This window comes from Pimephales promelas, chromosome 14 (assembly GCF_988280905.1).
Source record: "Pimephales promelas chromosome 14, fPimPro1.hap1.1, whole genome shotgun sequence".
NCBI classification, from domain to species: Eukaryota; Metazoa; Chordata; class Actinopteri; order Cypriniformes; family Leuciscidae; genus Pimephales; species Pimephales promelas.
In genome coordinates this window covers 33,546,364-33,559,522 of record NC_142782.1, presented here as the reverse complement: position 1 = coordinate 33,559,522, position 13,159 = coordinate 33,546,364, and the positions used below count along the sequence as shown (strand labels likewise).

General features: G+C 43.4%; 2 protein-coding genes across 3 annotated transcripts in view; both read left to right on the top strand.

The window, feature by feature from the left end:
* Positions 1–13,159, top strand: part of gcn1 (GCN1 activator of EIF2AK4) — a 68,587-nt gene that overhangs the window by 34,980 nt on the left and 20,448 nt on the right. The window contains exons 39-42 of the mRNA XM_039686345.2: positions 872–940; positions 1,024–1,162; positions 3,469–3,665; positions 12,126–12,268. Coding sequence (XP_039542279.2) covers positions 872–940; positions 1,024–1,162; positions 3,469–3,665; positions 12,126–12,268 — 548 coding nt within the window. The remainder of the gene's footprint in view (positions 1–871; positions 941–1,023; positions 1,163–3,468; positions 3,666–12,125; positions 12,269–13,159) is intronic.
* Positions 3,759–11,382, top strand: LOC120484169 (uncharacterized). 2 transcript variants are annotated; one of them, XR_016146558.1, is made up of 3 exons: positions 3,759–3,979; positions 4,434–10,762; positions 11,217–11,382. XR_016146558.1 is itself a non-coding variant. In XM_089119884.1 (2 exons), exon 2 carries the CDS (start codon positions 4,649–4,651, stop codon positions 10,514–10,516), a length of 5,868 nt encoding a protein of 1,955 aa, XP_088976010.1. In that variant the 5' UTR covers positions 3,759–3,979; positions 4,434–4,648; the 3' UTR covers positions 10,517–11,199. The 2 variants fall into 2 exon arrangements, 1 of the variants encoding a protein (XP_088976010.1); XM_089119884.1 differs by lacking the exon at positions 11,217–11,382 and having other exon boundaries at positions 4,434–11,199.

Here is a 13,159-nt window from a genome sequence, read left to right as displayed (position 1 = left end):
AATTATGCTTATTTTTATGTTTTATTTTTTTACATTTTTTAACTACATTAAAACATCATTCCAATAAGTTCTTAGAGCTAAAACTGAAGATGAAGTGACTTTGCTGTCTTATTTTGGCTTATTTTAGAATGCTCTAAATTACAGTTTGTCCCATTCATTTCTATGGGTGCCCATTTTTGACCCAAATACAAGATTAAGGAGTTCTTTTTTCACCCACTTAACATTGTAGAATTGAGTCCAAAAAATTGTGTGTGTTCAGGAGGCAAACTTAGGAAAAGTAGCCAAGTCTTATAGCGCTCAGATCAAGGGAAGTATTTTTTTAAAATAAATCAAAACTATTTTGCCCACATTTGTCCAGAATACGGTTTTAGGGTTAAAAAAAATGTTGTTGGAAAAATTAATTCAGCAAGGTTGCATCAAATTGATTAAAAAAATACTGTTCTTTAGAGTTTTTTTTATAGATTAAAGAATCCTGAAAAAACGATCAGTTTCCACTGAAATATGAAGCAGCACAACTGCTTTCAACATTGATAATAATACGAAATATTTCTTGGGCATCATATATAGAGTGATTTTTGACGCAAAACAAAAGAAACAAAAAAATCTTAAGGATTACAAACTTCACTGTATATTGTATTTTTTCTTGTACTTTCATATACACTTTTAGTGTATTTTTATAAATGTGGCGTTTAAAATTGTTCATTCTGATTATTTATTTGAAATTCTGTTGGAATGAAATGCTTTAAAAAGCTATAAGCCCCTTAGGCCAGTGATTTCAGATAAGAACACCTGTTAACCGTGGTAAATCACTGTAACGCACAGCCTCGAGTGGCTCATTACTTTAATACCTTTTTTTTAAATTAATTTGCAGGATCTTTCTCCATACCTACCCAGCGTGATTCCAGGACTCAAAGCGTCTCTGTTGGACCCCGTGCCCGAGGTAATATAGTCTGCACTGACCCGTGGAAACTCTTAAAGCCCACTCATAAACGGTTTTTAATGGCGTCTGTCAATCTCTCTCAGGTGCGGACCGTGTCTGCTAAGGCTCTGGGTGCCATGGTGAAGGGTATGGGCGAGGCTTGCTTCGATGATCTGGTGCCGTGGCTCATGGAGACGTTGGCGTCGGAACAGAGCTCTGTGGACCGCTCTGGTGCCGCTCAAGGTGATTCACTGCACCGTTAGAGGGCAGACGCAGCACAGTGCACTTTTGAAGTGAGGACGACATATGCTCTTAAAGGGATAGCTCACCCCAAAATGAAACTCAGTCAGTAATTACTCTCCCTCATGTTGTTCAACCCCGTAAGACTTTCATTCATCTTCAGAACACAGATTAAGATGTTTTTGATTAAATCCGAGAGCTGGATCACTCCTCCATAGGCTTCTAAGGGATCGAAAGACCAGAAAAGTTATTAAAGACATTGTTAAAATAGTCAGAGTGACCACAGTGGCTCAATCTTAAGTTTATCAAGCGACGAGAATACTTTTTATGCACAAAAAACTAAGTTTTCACCCCAAAATGAAAACTACTGACAGTTTTCATTTTGGGGTGAAGTATCCCTTTAAGTTTAAACATTTATGCAGATGCTAAATAGTTGTTTTTCCCTAATAAAGGAAAAATCTTTATGTTGAAGTTACTAAAGGTTACGGTGAATTAAACACCGGATGCAGTTATTTATAATTATAAGCAAGCCCAAAATAAACAGAATATTATTTTGAAATGTCTAGTATTTGGTATTGCTAGATGCTCATTCAAAATGATGAGAAAGATATGAAAAATATGCACTAAACTAGGGATGCACCGAAATGAAAATTCTTGGCCGAAACCGAAAACCGAAAAAGAGGAAACCAAGGCCGAAAACCGAAAACCGAAATAAATTATGCCAATTATTAGTATCATTGCATTTATGGCTATGACTGTGTACAAACTTTACTAAAATCAAGGCATTGCAATTGCATAAATTAATATAACATTTTCAAAGAATAAATCAATTACAATATATGCAAATATTTATTTAGCACAATGCACAGTATAAAATAAAATTCAAACTAAAATGTTTAACTTGACCCCACTCATGTGTACACTAAATAATAATCTGATGGCCTGCAGAAAGGTTTTAAAATGAAATGTTCTCTCAAAAACAAAGCCGAGCGCAAACTTCTCATCATAGCACCCAGTTTGCATGTCTAAATTAGTTACATTTTAAAAATGTAGCATACAATAGCATAAAAAGCCTTTTTAAATGAACAATGGTCCATGTTTAATACAAATGTACATGAAACTTAAACATGTTTAGTGAATGTAGAAAATATTTAAGAGAGCATTAATTTAGTTCTATACATACATGTTCCCATATACATATTTTTTTTTGTAATGTAACAAGCAATAATCTCAGGGTTTACTGGGTTTTACATGATTATTTTTGTATTGGTGGAATACTAAAAAATAAACATTGTCATGTATTTATCTGTCTTCTTCTCATCGATTCCTGATGGTTAGAGGACAGGTACACTTGAGTCGTCCCCTGTCGTTTCAAGGAATAGTACAACAAGACGCGCAACGGAGTGCGCGTCAAGTATAAACGCTTCGACCGTTTGGAGCGGTGCACGCGCTGTTTGTGGAGACTCGCGCTGCCTTGTTTACTTTCGCCTGCCTCCGCTGCGCGAGTCTTATTTATAATTTCTAATTGTTTCATCCACCTTTATCTGCTCTAAACTGCGTGCCGCCATGACGACGAATCCGTTGCGAGCGGGTCAAGAGCGGTGCGCGCGCTGTCTGTGGAGACTCGCGCTGCCTTGTTTATACTTTCGCCTGCCTCCGCAGCGCGAGTCTCCACAGACAGCGCGCGCACCGCTCTTGACCCGCTCGCAACCGGAGTCGTCGTCATGGCGGCACGCATTGTTTAGAGCAGATATAGGTGGATAAACAAGGTTTCCGTCTCCTCGCGGGTTCAGATACACTGAAATACGTCCACACCGCAGACATGTTGCTTCAGACAAGCACGTGCAGGTCGCGGTTTTTGTTTGCGTCATCACAACATTTCGGCCGTATTGTTTCGGTGATAAAAGTCTTTCGGCCGAAAACCGAAAATGCACTTTTGGGCCATTTTCGGCCGAAAATTTTCGGCGGCCGAATATTCGGTGCATCCCTACAAGTAAACATTGTCATAATCCATCAACAGTAGATCATTAGCAATGTATTGGCATAAATGTGTAGTATTATTAATTGATTGTAAACTGCTCTGAAAGCGTGAGCCTGCAGAATGTGAAATGGCGTCATGTTCCTACTTTTAATTAAATCATCGCCTTGTGAAATTGAATAATCACATTAGGCTCTATCACGGTTACTGTTTTTCTATCCCCAATTTAAGACCTCTTAAAAATATTAATTTGTTTGTTATGCCATTTAAGACTTTTTATGACCTTAAATTTCATGGAACTGAGCAACGCTGTGCTGTATTCCTCTGTTAGGTCTGGCTGAGGTGATGGCAGCGTTAGGTGTGGAGAAGCTGGATAAACTGATGCCAGACGTGGTCCAGACGGCCAGTAAAGTGGACATCGCTTCTCACGTCAGGGACGGATACATCATGATGTTCATCTACCTCCCTCTGACCTTTGGGGACAAATTCACCCCATACGTGGGTCCCATCATTCCCTGCATCCTAAAGGTCAGAGAACACGTTTAAATACTTATTAATCATTTCGCAACATTTCAATGTGTGCATTTTGAAGTTCAACAGAAGAATTTCAACACAATTGTAAAGAAGGACTCGTTATTAATGTCTTGGTAACGGGGATCAGCCAATCAGCGCCTTTGTTCTGGAGTCACGGAGAGGACACCCGTTTTGCGCGAACTGATAGGTTTCGTTTTTGAGTTAACGGTGAGAGTGGCCGGGAAGCCCATCGTAGATATTTCTGAGGAGAATAGTTAATAAATCAGTCATCTGTGCTGTGATCCGTGCATGTGTGCGTTCAGAGACATGTGAGTACCCTGGTGAATGTTTTACATATGTGTATTTTGGTGTATTAGGGTATTTATGAGTGTTGTTGAATCTGAGGTACTCAGTTGAAATGCAGTATTGTTAGCTAAAAGTTCGCTAACAGCACATTAATGCCTAGTATTATTAGTAATATACTACTATTGTGCTTATGAGTATTAATCTGATACTGCATAGTTATTCATGGAGTGTTTATAATGATTATGTAGTCGAGAACTATGTGTTTTGGTTGTTGTTACTGAGAGAAGGCGGTTTAATTTAATAATAAGCTAATGTGTGCTGGTATATTATTTTGTTTATTTGATTTAAATAGCTAAAGTTACCTGAAGGGAAGATTATACTAAATGACAAGTATTAGCTTTAATAATTGTATCCTGACAGCATTTTTTGTTACTTATATGCTGATATTTTTTCTTTTCTTTATTGTTGTTGTTGTAGAACCACACACATACTGTACATTTTAAGAAGACAGACAATCATCTGTTGGCTATCAATAAACCCCTTCAAGAGAGTCAGAGCATCCAGTTGCATTCTTACCGATGCACCACAGTGGTCACTTATCCCAACAAGCTATAATTACAGTCCTAGCTATCAAGGTCTTCGTTTCAAATTGGTCCTTCGAGCCGGAGGTTGTGTGACTGCTGTGAAGGAGGATGTTTCCATATGGTAGAGGTGAGGCGACGCCACTTCCTAATACCCGTCCGAGACGTCAGACACGTCCGCCAACCTGGTTTGCTGATTATGAAGTCTCCCTGCCTGTTGTGGAGGGACCCCCCCAGGCTGCATCACTCTCCTCACAGCCCTCCTATCAGATGCAGGAGCCCTATTACAGTAGTGAGAGGATTGACCAGATGTCAAGCACTTCACAGCTACTTGATCAGTGGAACCGGACTGGTGCTCGCTCTAAGTATTCCAGAGAGTCAGTGTTCTCGGGACCCCATTATGAGAGCACCCCAGCTAGACCACTGTCTCACAGAGTAACCCCAGGGGCTTCACCTGAAATATTAGATGAGCTGCAAAGGATAAGAGAGGAGAACCAAAGGCTTCAACTCATCGTAATGGAGATGCAAACACAGCTTAATCTAAGTAAAGGTCCAGATCCATCACAACACACTGCATTCTCCCCCCCGGAGTACAGCCCGCACGCTCAACCCTCAGTGCACACTGCCGCCACTAGCTCACTAAGACCCACACCACAGGTTACGGCCCATACTACATTAGCACCTGTGCAGGTATCCAGTAAAATAGAAGTGGACGATGAAGACTGGCCCCTTCCCCCCCCTCCAGTGGCAGATGATGAGGAGAAACCACAGCTATCCACTACCACACTGCCCACAGAGTTAGTGGTAGAGTTGATGACATGCCTTAAGAAGATGGGGATTACTCAGGAGCAGCTTCCTGAAATGTCAGCATCAGAGAACAGTAAGCTGGTTGCATCTGGTCGGATGGTGAGGTCACACCAGCCGACAGAGCCGCAAGACCGTCCACATATTTTACCTCATGTGATTCCTCCTGAGCCAGGCGCAGCTGATGGACAGAGACCCGAAAACGTTCACTCCCGCCAAGCAACAGAGTACATATATCGGGGTCCTCAACCCACCATCCCAGATTTTAGTAGAGGGGACCCACGTGAGTTTGCTAGGCTGAAGACCTCCCTGGAGAATCTCCTCCCCAAGGATGCTACGGAGAGGTTTAAATATCAGATTCTAGTTGACCATCTAAAATTTGAGGAAGCACTCCTCATTGCTGACTCATATACCAACTCTACCCAACCCTACACCGACACTATGGCCTCCTTAACAGAGCACTATGGGCAACCTCACCAGCTAGCATTAAGGCGGATTGCCGATCTGATGGAGGCGCCTAACATCCGTAGTCAGGACATTGCTGCCTTTAAAGGATTTGCCCTCAGAGTGAGAGCCCTGGTTGGCATGCTCGATCAGCTTGGAGAGAAAGGCCATATTGAGCTTCAGTGTGGGTCCCATGTCACTAGGCTTATGTCCAAGCTCCCGCAAGACATGCGGTCTGGATTTCTGAGACACCTACAACCCCTCGGCATCCGTGTCCCTACGCTGTTAGACTTCGCTAGCTGGCTGGAGTTTGAGCTGCAGATTCAGGAGTATGGATATGAATCCCGACCCAGAGAGAACCCGGAAGGTAAAAGGGAGAGACGGAAGGACTCAAAGTATGGCAGGCCAACCACAGTCCTCCATGGAGCGGAACAGTCTTCAAGTGGCCCGACTGTCCCAGTATTCCCATCCACTAGTGCCAATCCACAAGGCAAAGTCACTCTGCCCTGCCCATACTGTACCGATGCCCTGCATTACTTGAACCAGTGCAGTAAATTTAGCCAGCTAACAACTGAGCAGCGGAGAGATTGGATCAAGAGAAACAGGCGGTGCTGGCGTTGTGGTCGCTGTCATCAGGCCGCACAGTGCAAACTAAAGGCCAGGTGCAAGAATTGTAATGGCAGACATCTGGAAGCTCTCCACGACCTTAACATTAGGTCAGCCATAGTGACACCAGCCACAGAGAACACCTCCTGTTTAGTGAGTACCGCCAATGAAGTTCTCTACTTGGATAGGCAGTCTGGCTGTAGTCAGGTGCTCCTGAAGGTAACAAAGGTTGTGCTACATAATGGAGAGCAGGCCCTGGAGACCTACGCGATACTGGATGACGGGTCAGAGCGGACTATGTTACTTCCAGCCGCTGCTAAAGAGCTTAAACTTAAAGGGGAACCAGAGAGCCTCGCTTTAAGGACTGTGCGCCAGGATCTTAGAATTCTACAGGGTATGTCTGTCTCCTTCTCTATTTCTCCTGCCAGTCACCCCCAAAAATCCTACAAGATCAGGAGAGCCTTTACTGCCGATCAGCTGGGGCTGGCAGAGCACTCACAACCGGTGAAGACACTCCAGCGCAAATATAAACACCTGAAAGGACTCCCTTTGCAAACATTGGAATGTGTTCATCCCATGGTCCTGATTGGGTCAGACTACACGCATCTGATCACGCCAGTGGAACCGGTTCGTATGGGTCCGCCTGGAGGACCAGCCGCTGTAAAGACCAAGTTGGGCTGGACTATTCAGGGCCCAACCAAGATCCTCAGACAATATCTCCAGCCACAGCAGTGTCTGCATATCGCCACACAGTCACCCTCTGCAGAGCTCCTTCATCATGTTGAGAAGCTATGGCAAATGGACGTATTGCCTTATAGGAGTGAGAAGATGGTGATTCGCTCAAAGCTCGATCAAGAGGCAGTTCGCATGCTGGAAACCAGGACAGTGAGGGTGGAAGTCGACGGAGTCAATCGCTACGCCACCCCTTTGCTTCGTGTAAAGAACATGCCCTGTCTCCGTACCTCCAAGGATGCTGTACTGGCGAGTCTGCGGAGCACCGAAAGACGTCTGATGAAAGACCCAATACGAGCATCAGCCTATGCAACAGAGATCCTGAAATTGGAACAGGCAGGGTATGTGAAGAAGGTAACAGAAGAAGAGCTGAGTTTGTCTACAGAGTCCTGGTTCATACCTCACCACATGGTGAGTCATAATGGGAAAAACAGACTCGTATTCAACTGCTCCTTTGCATACAAGGGCTATAACCTGAATGAGCTTCTGCTACCAGGCCCCACATTGACCTCCAGCCTGTTAGGTGTCCTGCTAAGATTTCGGGAGCATTCTGTCGCTATAAGTAGTGACATAAAAGGCATGTTCCACCAAATCAGGCTGCTGCCAGAAGACAGATCCCTGCTTCGTTTTGTTTGGAGGGACCTGAACAAAGAGGCGCCACCCTGCACTTATGAGTGGCAGGTCCTCCCCTTCGGAACGACATGCAGCCCCTGCTGTGCAACGTTTGCACTACAGAAACATGTGACCGACCATAGCCAGCCAGAGGAGGACGTCAGGGTGGCCGTTGAGCGTTATTTTTATGTGGATAACCACTTACAGAGCCTCTCATCCCCTACAGCAGCAAGACAGCTGGTTGACAAATTGAAGATGTTGTTAGCCTCAGGGGGTTTCGAGCTGCGTCAGTGGACTAGTAACGTTCCAGAAGTTATCAGTCACCTTCCAAAAGGGGCGAGATCCGAGAGCAGTGAGTTATGGTTCACAGAATCAATGGAGGATCCACAGGAGCTCGCACTTGGACTCCGATGGCTTTGTGCCTCAGACACTCTGGCATACAAGTGCAGCCTAACTGACCGTCCCACACCTACTATGAGGAATATCTATAGTACACTGGCACGTCTTTTTGATCCACTTGGCTTTCTCGTTCCCTTCGCCACGCGGGCCAAAATCATTGTCCAGCAATTATGGAACAAAGAGAGAGAGTGGGATGACTCGTCACTGCCAGATGACGCCCTCAAGGCCTGGTTAACTTGGGAGAATGAGCTGCAGCACCTTCCAGAGATTGTCTTGCCACGATGCTATTCAAGCCCCCCTCTGGATCACCCAAGTTCCGTCAGGAGCCTCCACATATTCTGTGACGCATCTGAGAAAGCTTACGGATCAGTTGCGTATCTTCGTACGGAGGGTTCAGGTGGTAAAGTGGAGGTGGCCTTTCTGACTGCACGTTCTAGAGTGGCTCCTAAGCGCCAGCAGTCGATACCTCGATTAGAGCTATGTGCGGCGGTGACTGGAGCTCAGTTGGCAAGGTTGTTGCAGCGTGAACTCACCCTGGTACTTCATGAAGTGGTACTCTGGACAGACTCCACCACAGTTCTTACATGGCTTCAGTCAGACTCATGCAGGTTTAAGGTGTTTGTGGGCACCAGGGTCTCCGAGATCCAGGAGCTGACTGAGGCCCAAGCATGGAGGTACGTGGATTCTGGAAATAATCCCGCAGATGACATTACGCGCGGGAAGACCCTAACGGAGCTGGGGGGGGAGAGTCGGTGGAAGCACGGCCCAGCATTTCTGCGCATGTCATCTGAGTATTGGCCTACTAAGCCAAAGGCTGAGCAGTTGGACGCCACAGAGCTTCGCAAGGCTACATTCTGCGGCTCTATCACCACCACCCCTCTTCCGCCCTTACTTGATGCCAGCCAATTCAATGGTTTCAGGGACATGTTAGAGGCGGTTGTGAGGTCTCGCCATGGGGCGGCAGGTAGCAAGTCAACGCCAACTGCACAAGACTATCGGGATTCTGAGAGAGATTTACTGAGGCAAGTCCAGTTAGACTGCTTCGGGGAGGACTTTCAACTCCTCTCAGAAGGAAAACCTGTCCCTTCCACCAGCCGGTTGATTACATTAGCCCCTGAATATGATGATCGACTGCAGCTGATCCGGGTTGGAGGCAGATTGCGTCGCAGTGACTTTCTGGACACAGAAACCATTCATCCGATAGTTCTGGACCCAGCTCACCAGGTGTCTAAACTCATCATACAAGATGCTGACCGTGATCTTCGTCATCCAGGCTCAGAGCGACTCTTTGCAGAGCTTCGCCGACGGTACTGGATCCTTCGGGGAAGAGAAGCTGTGAAGCGGCATCAGCACTCCTGCCCTGATTGTCGGAGATGGAGAGCAAAGCCTGCAGTGCCACAAATGGCAGACTTACCTCTTGCCCGCCTGCGGTTAATGAAACCACCTTTCTTCTCTGCAGGAACAGATTGTTTCGGGCCCTTCATGGTCAAAATCGGACGGCGTAATGAGAAGCGTTGGGGTATATTATTTAAGTGCCTTACTACCCGAGCTGTCTACATAGACGTCCTGACTAGTCTAGACCAGGATTCCTTTCTGATGGCCCTCCGCAGATTCATCTCACGCAGAGGAAAACCAGCGGAGCTTCTGTCGGACCAGGGCACAAATTTCAGAGGGGGAGAGAGGGAAATCCACGAGTCTTTCAAGGCACTGCACCCCACTCTACAAGCAGAACTGGCCAAACATCAGATTGAGTTCAGATTCAACCCTCCAAGTGCGCCTCACTTTGGTGGTGCATGGGAGAGGGAAATCAAATCTATCAAAGCTGCCCTGTATGCTACGATCCAGATGCAGACAGTGACAGAAGAAGTCCTGCGCACGGTTCTGATCGAGATAGAGGGCATCCTAAACTCTAAGCCCTTGGGGTATGTATCCAGTGACGTTGCAGACCCTGACCCAGTAACCCCCAATCTGCTTGTGATGGGGCGGCCCGACCCATCGTTGCCTCAAGTGTTGTATCCAGAGTCCGAGCTGTTGAGCCGCCGCCGCTGGAGGCATACGCAGGTCCTCGCTGACCAATTCTGGAGGACATTTATTAGGCACTATCTTCCTGCCTTGCAGACACGCACCAAGTGGCAGAAAGAAGTGGCCCCACTACAATCTGGTGCTGTTGCCATGATCGTTGACCCACAACTTCCGAGGGCACTTTGGCCTATTGGCCGCATCACTAAGGTTATCCCAGGTGCAGATGGGAGGATTAGGACAGCAGAGATCCAGGTGAACAACAGAACTTACACCCGGCCAGTTGCCCGTCTTGTTCCACTTCCTGCCATACCTGAGACAGCACCTGAGACCAATAGTCCTTCTCTGGGACAGCAAATTTGACTGTGCAAATTTGGGGGCGGCTGTAAAGAAGGACTCGTTATTAATGTCTTGGTAACGGGGATCAGCCAATCAGCGCCTTTGTTCTGGAGTCACGGAGAGGACACCCGTTTTGCGCGAACTGATAGGTTTCGTTTTTGAGTTAACGGTGAGAGTGGCCGGGAAGCCCATCGTAGATATTTCTGAGGAGAATAGTTAATAAATCAGTCATCTGTGCTGTGATCCGTGCATGTGTGCGTTCAGAGACATGTGAGTACCCTGGTGAATGTTTTACATATGTGTATTTTGGTGTATTAGGGTATTTATGAGTGTTGTTGAATCTGAGGTACTCAGTTGAAATGCAGTATTGTTAGCTAAAAGTTCGCTAACAGCACATTAATGCCTAGTATTATTAGTAATATACTACTATTGTGCTTATGAGTATTAATCTGATACTGCATAGTTATTCATGGAGTGTTTATAATGATTATGTAGTCGAGAACTATGTGTTTTGGTTGTTGTTACTGAGAGAAGGCGGTTTAATTTAATAATAAGCTAATGTGTGCTGGTATATTATTTTGTTTATTTGATTTAAATAGCTAAAGTTACCTGAAGGGAAGATTATACTAAATGACAAGTATTAGCTTTAATAATTGTATCCTGACAGCATTTTTTGTTACTTATATGCTGATATTTTTTCTTTTCTTTATTGTTGTTGTTGTAGAACCACACACATACTGTACATTTTAAGAAGACAGACAATCATCTGTTGGCTATCAATAAACCCCTTCAAGAGAGTCAGAGCATCCAGTTGCATTCTTACCGATGCACCACAGTGGTCACTTATCCCAACAAGCTATAATTACAGTCCTAGCTATCAAGGTCTTCGTTTCAACAATTGTTAGAAATTATTTAAATTGTTTGATGTCAACATGAAAACAAAATTATGTGATGCTTTATTTTCTTTAAAAAAAATAGATTTATCTTTTTTAATATTTAAGAAATATTAAATGTTTAATTAAATGTTTTTTCAAATGTTTAATTTTAATATTTAAGAAAATGTATTTTCTTACTAAAGAATTATTATTAAAGTGGTTAATGCTTGTTTTTATAATATTTATTTACAAAAATTAATCTATTTTCTTAGAAATAATAATTTATAACTAAGAAAATAAATATTCAATTTAAATATTAGTTACTTATATAATATTAATATTTAAATTGAGAAAATAATTGAGATTTATTATTATTAAAGTAATTATACTAATTATATTTAATAAAATAAATATTAATAGATAAATAAATATTTATTTTCCTAATAAATGTTCCTGTGCATTGATGGATCAGTCCATGTTTCTCTAAAGAACAAATTTCATTCAAATTTAATAACTCTATTTTTCGTTGACTTGAACAAGGCCAAAAATAGTAACCAATAATATCCTAGAATACTCTGACATTTCAAAGGATGGCATTAGGGTCACATCTTGTTATTTGACACTAAATATTGTTTCTCTCTTAAATTCATCGTTACTTTGTTTATCCAGGAATATTGTTCTCATCTAGTCAGAGATCAGCTGGTCTGTTTGAACGACTCTGGGTAGATAAAGATCTGTGTGTGTATGTGTGTGTTCAGGCTCTGGCCGATGAGAACGAGTACGTGCGAGACACGGCCCTGCGTGCGGGCCAGCGCATCATCAGCATGTACGCCGAGACCGCCATCGCTTTACTGCTGCCAGAGCTGGAGCAGGGCCTGTTTGATGACCTCTGGAGGATCAGGTACCACACACACACACACACACACACACACACACTCCCATCAGCCTTTTAAAGGGATAGTTCACCCAAAAAGGAAAATTACTCCATGATTTACCAACTTTTAAGCCATCCTAGGTGTATCTGACATACTTCTTTCTGACTAATACAATCGGAATTATGTTAAAATATGTCCTAGCTCTTCCAAGTGTGTGTTGAAGTCCATAAAAGCACATTCATCCATCATAAAAGTGCTTCACATGGCCCTGGGGGGGTTAATAAATGCCTTCTGAAGTGAAGCGATGCGATTGTGAATGAGAAGCATCCATATTTAAAACTTTATTGACTAAAATAACTATCTTCCGGTAGACGGCCTACGCGGCTTAAGGCAAAAGATATACTGGACCTGACAAAAAACAAAACAGTCAAAAATAAATAAATGAAGAGTTCAGATGCAAAAGCCTCTAAATGCCATTTGAAATTTTCTTCTTTAATGATGATTTTTGTCAAGCTTGTATATTTAAGTTCAGTGATTTCACTTAAATGGCAATGATAATTACCTATTAATTGTTATTTAAGTGAAATTACTGAACTTAAATATACAAGTTCGACAAAAATCATCATTAAAGAAGAAAATTTCAAATGGCATTTAGAGGCTTTTGCATCTGAACTCTTCAAATAATAAAGTGTCGAGCATTTTTATAATGGATGGATGCGCTTTGAAGGACTTCCAAAAACAAAAACCCTTTCACTCCCATTATAAAGCTTGGAAGAGCCAGCACATTTTTTAATATAACTCCATTTGTATTCATCTGAAAGAAGAATGTCATATACTCCTAGAATAGCTTGAGGGTGAGTAAACCATGGGCTAATTTTCATTTTTGGGTGAACGGACCATTTAAATGGTCCTTCCAT

Excerpts from the sequence above, each read along its gene's own strand:
- LOC120484169 (XM_089119884.1), top strand. The coding sequence starts at position 4,649 with ATGTTTCCATATGGTAGAGGTGAGGCGACGCCACTTCCTAATACCCGT.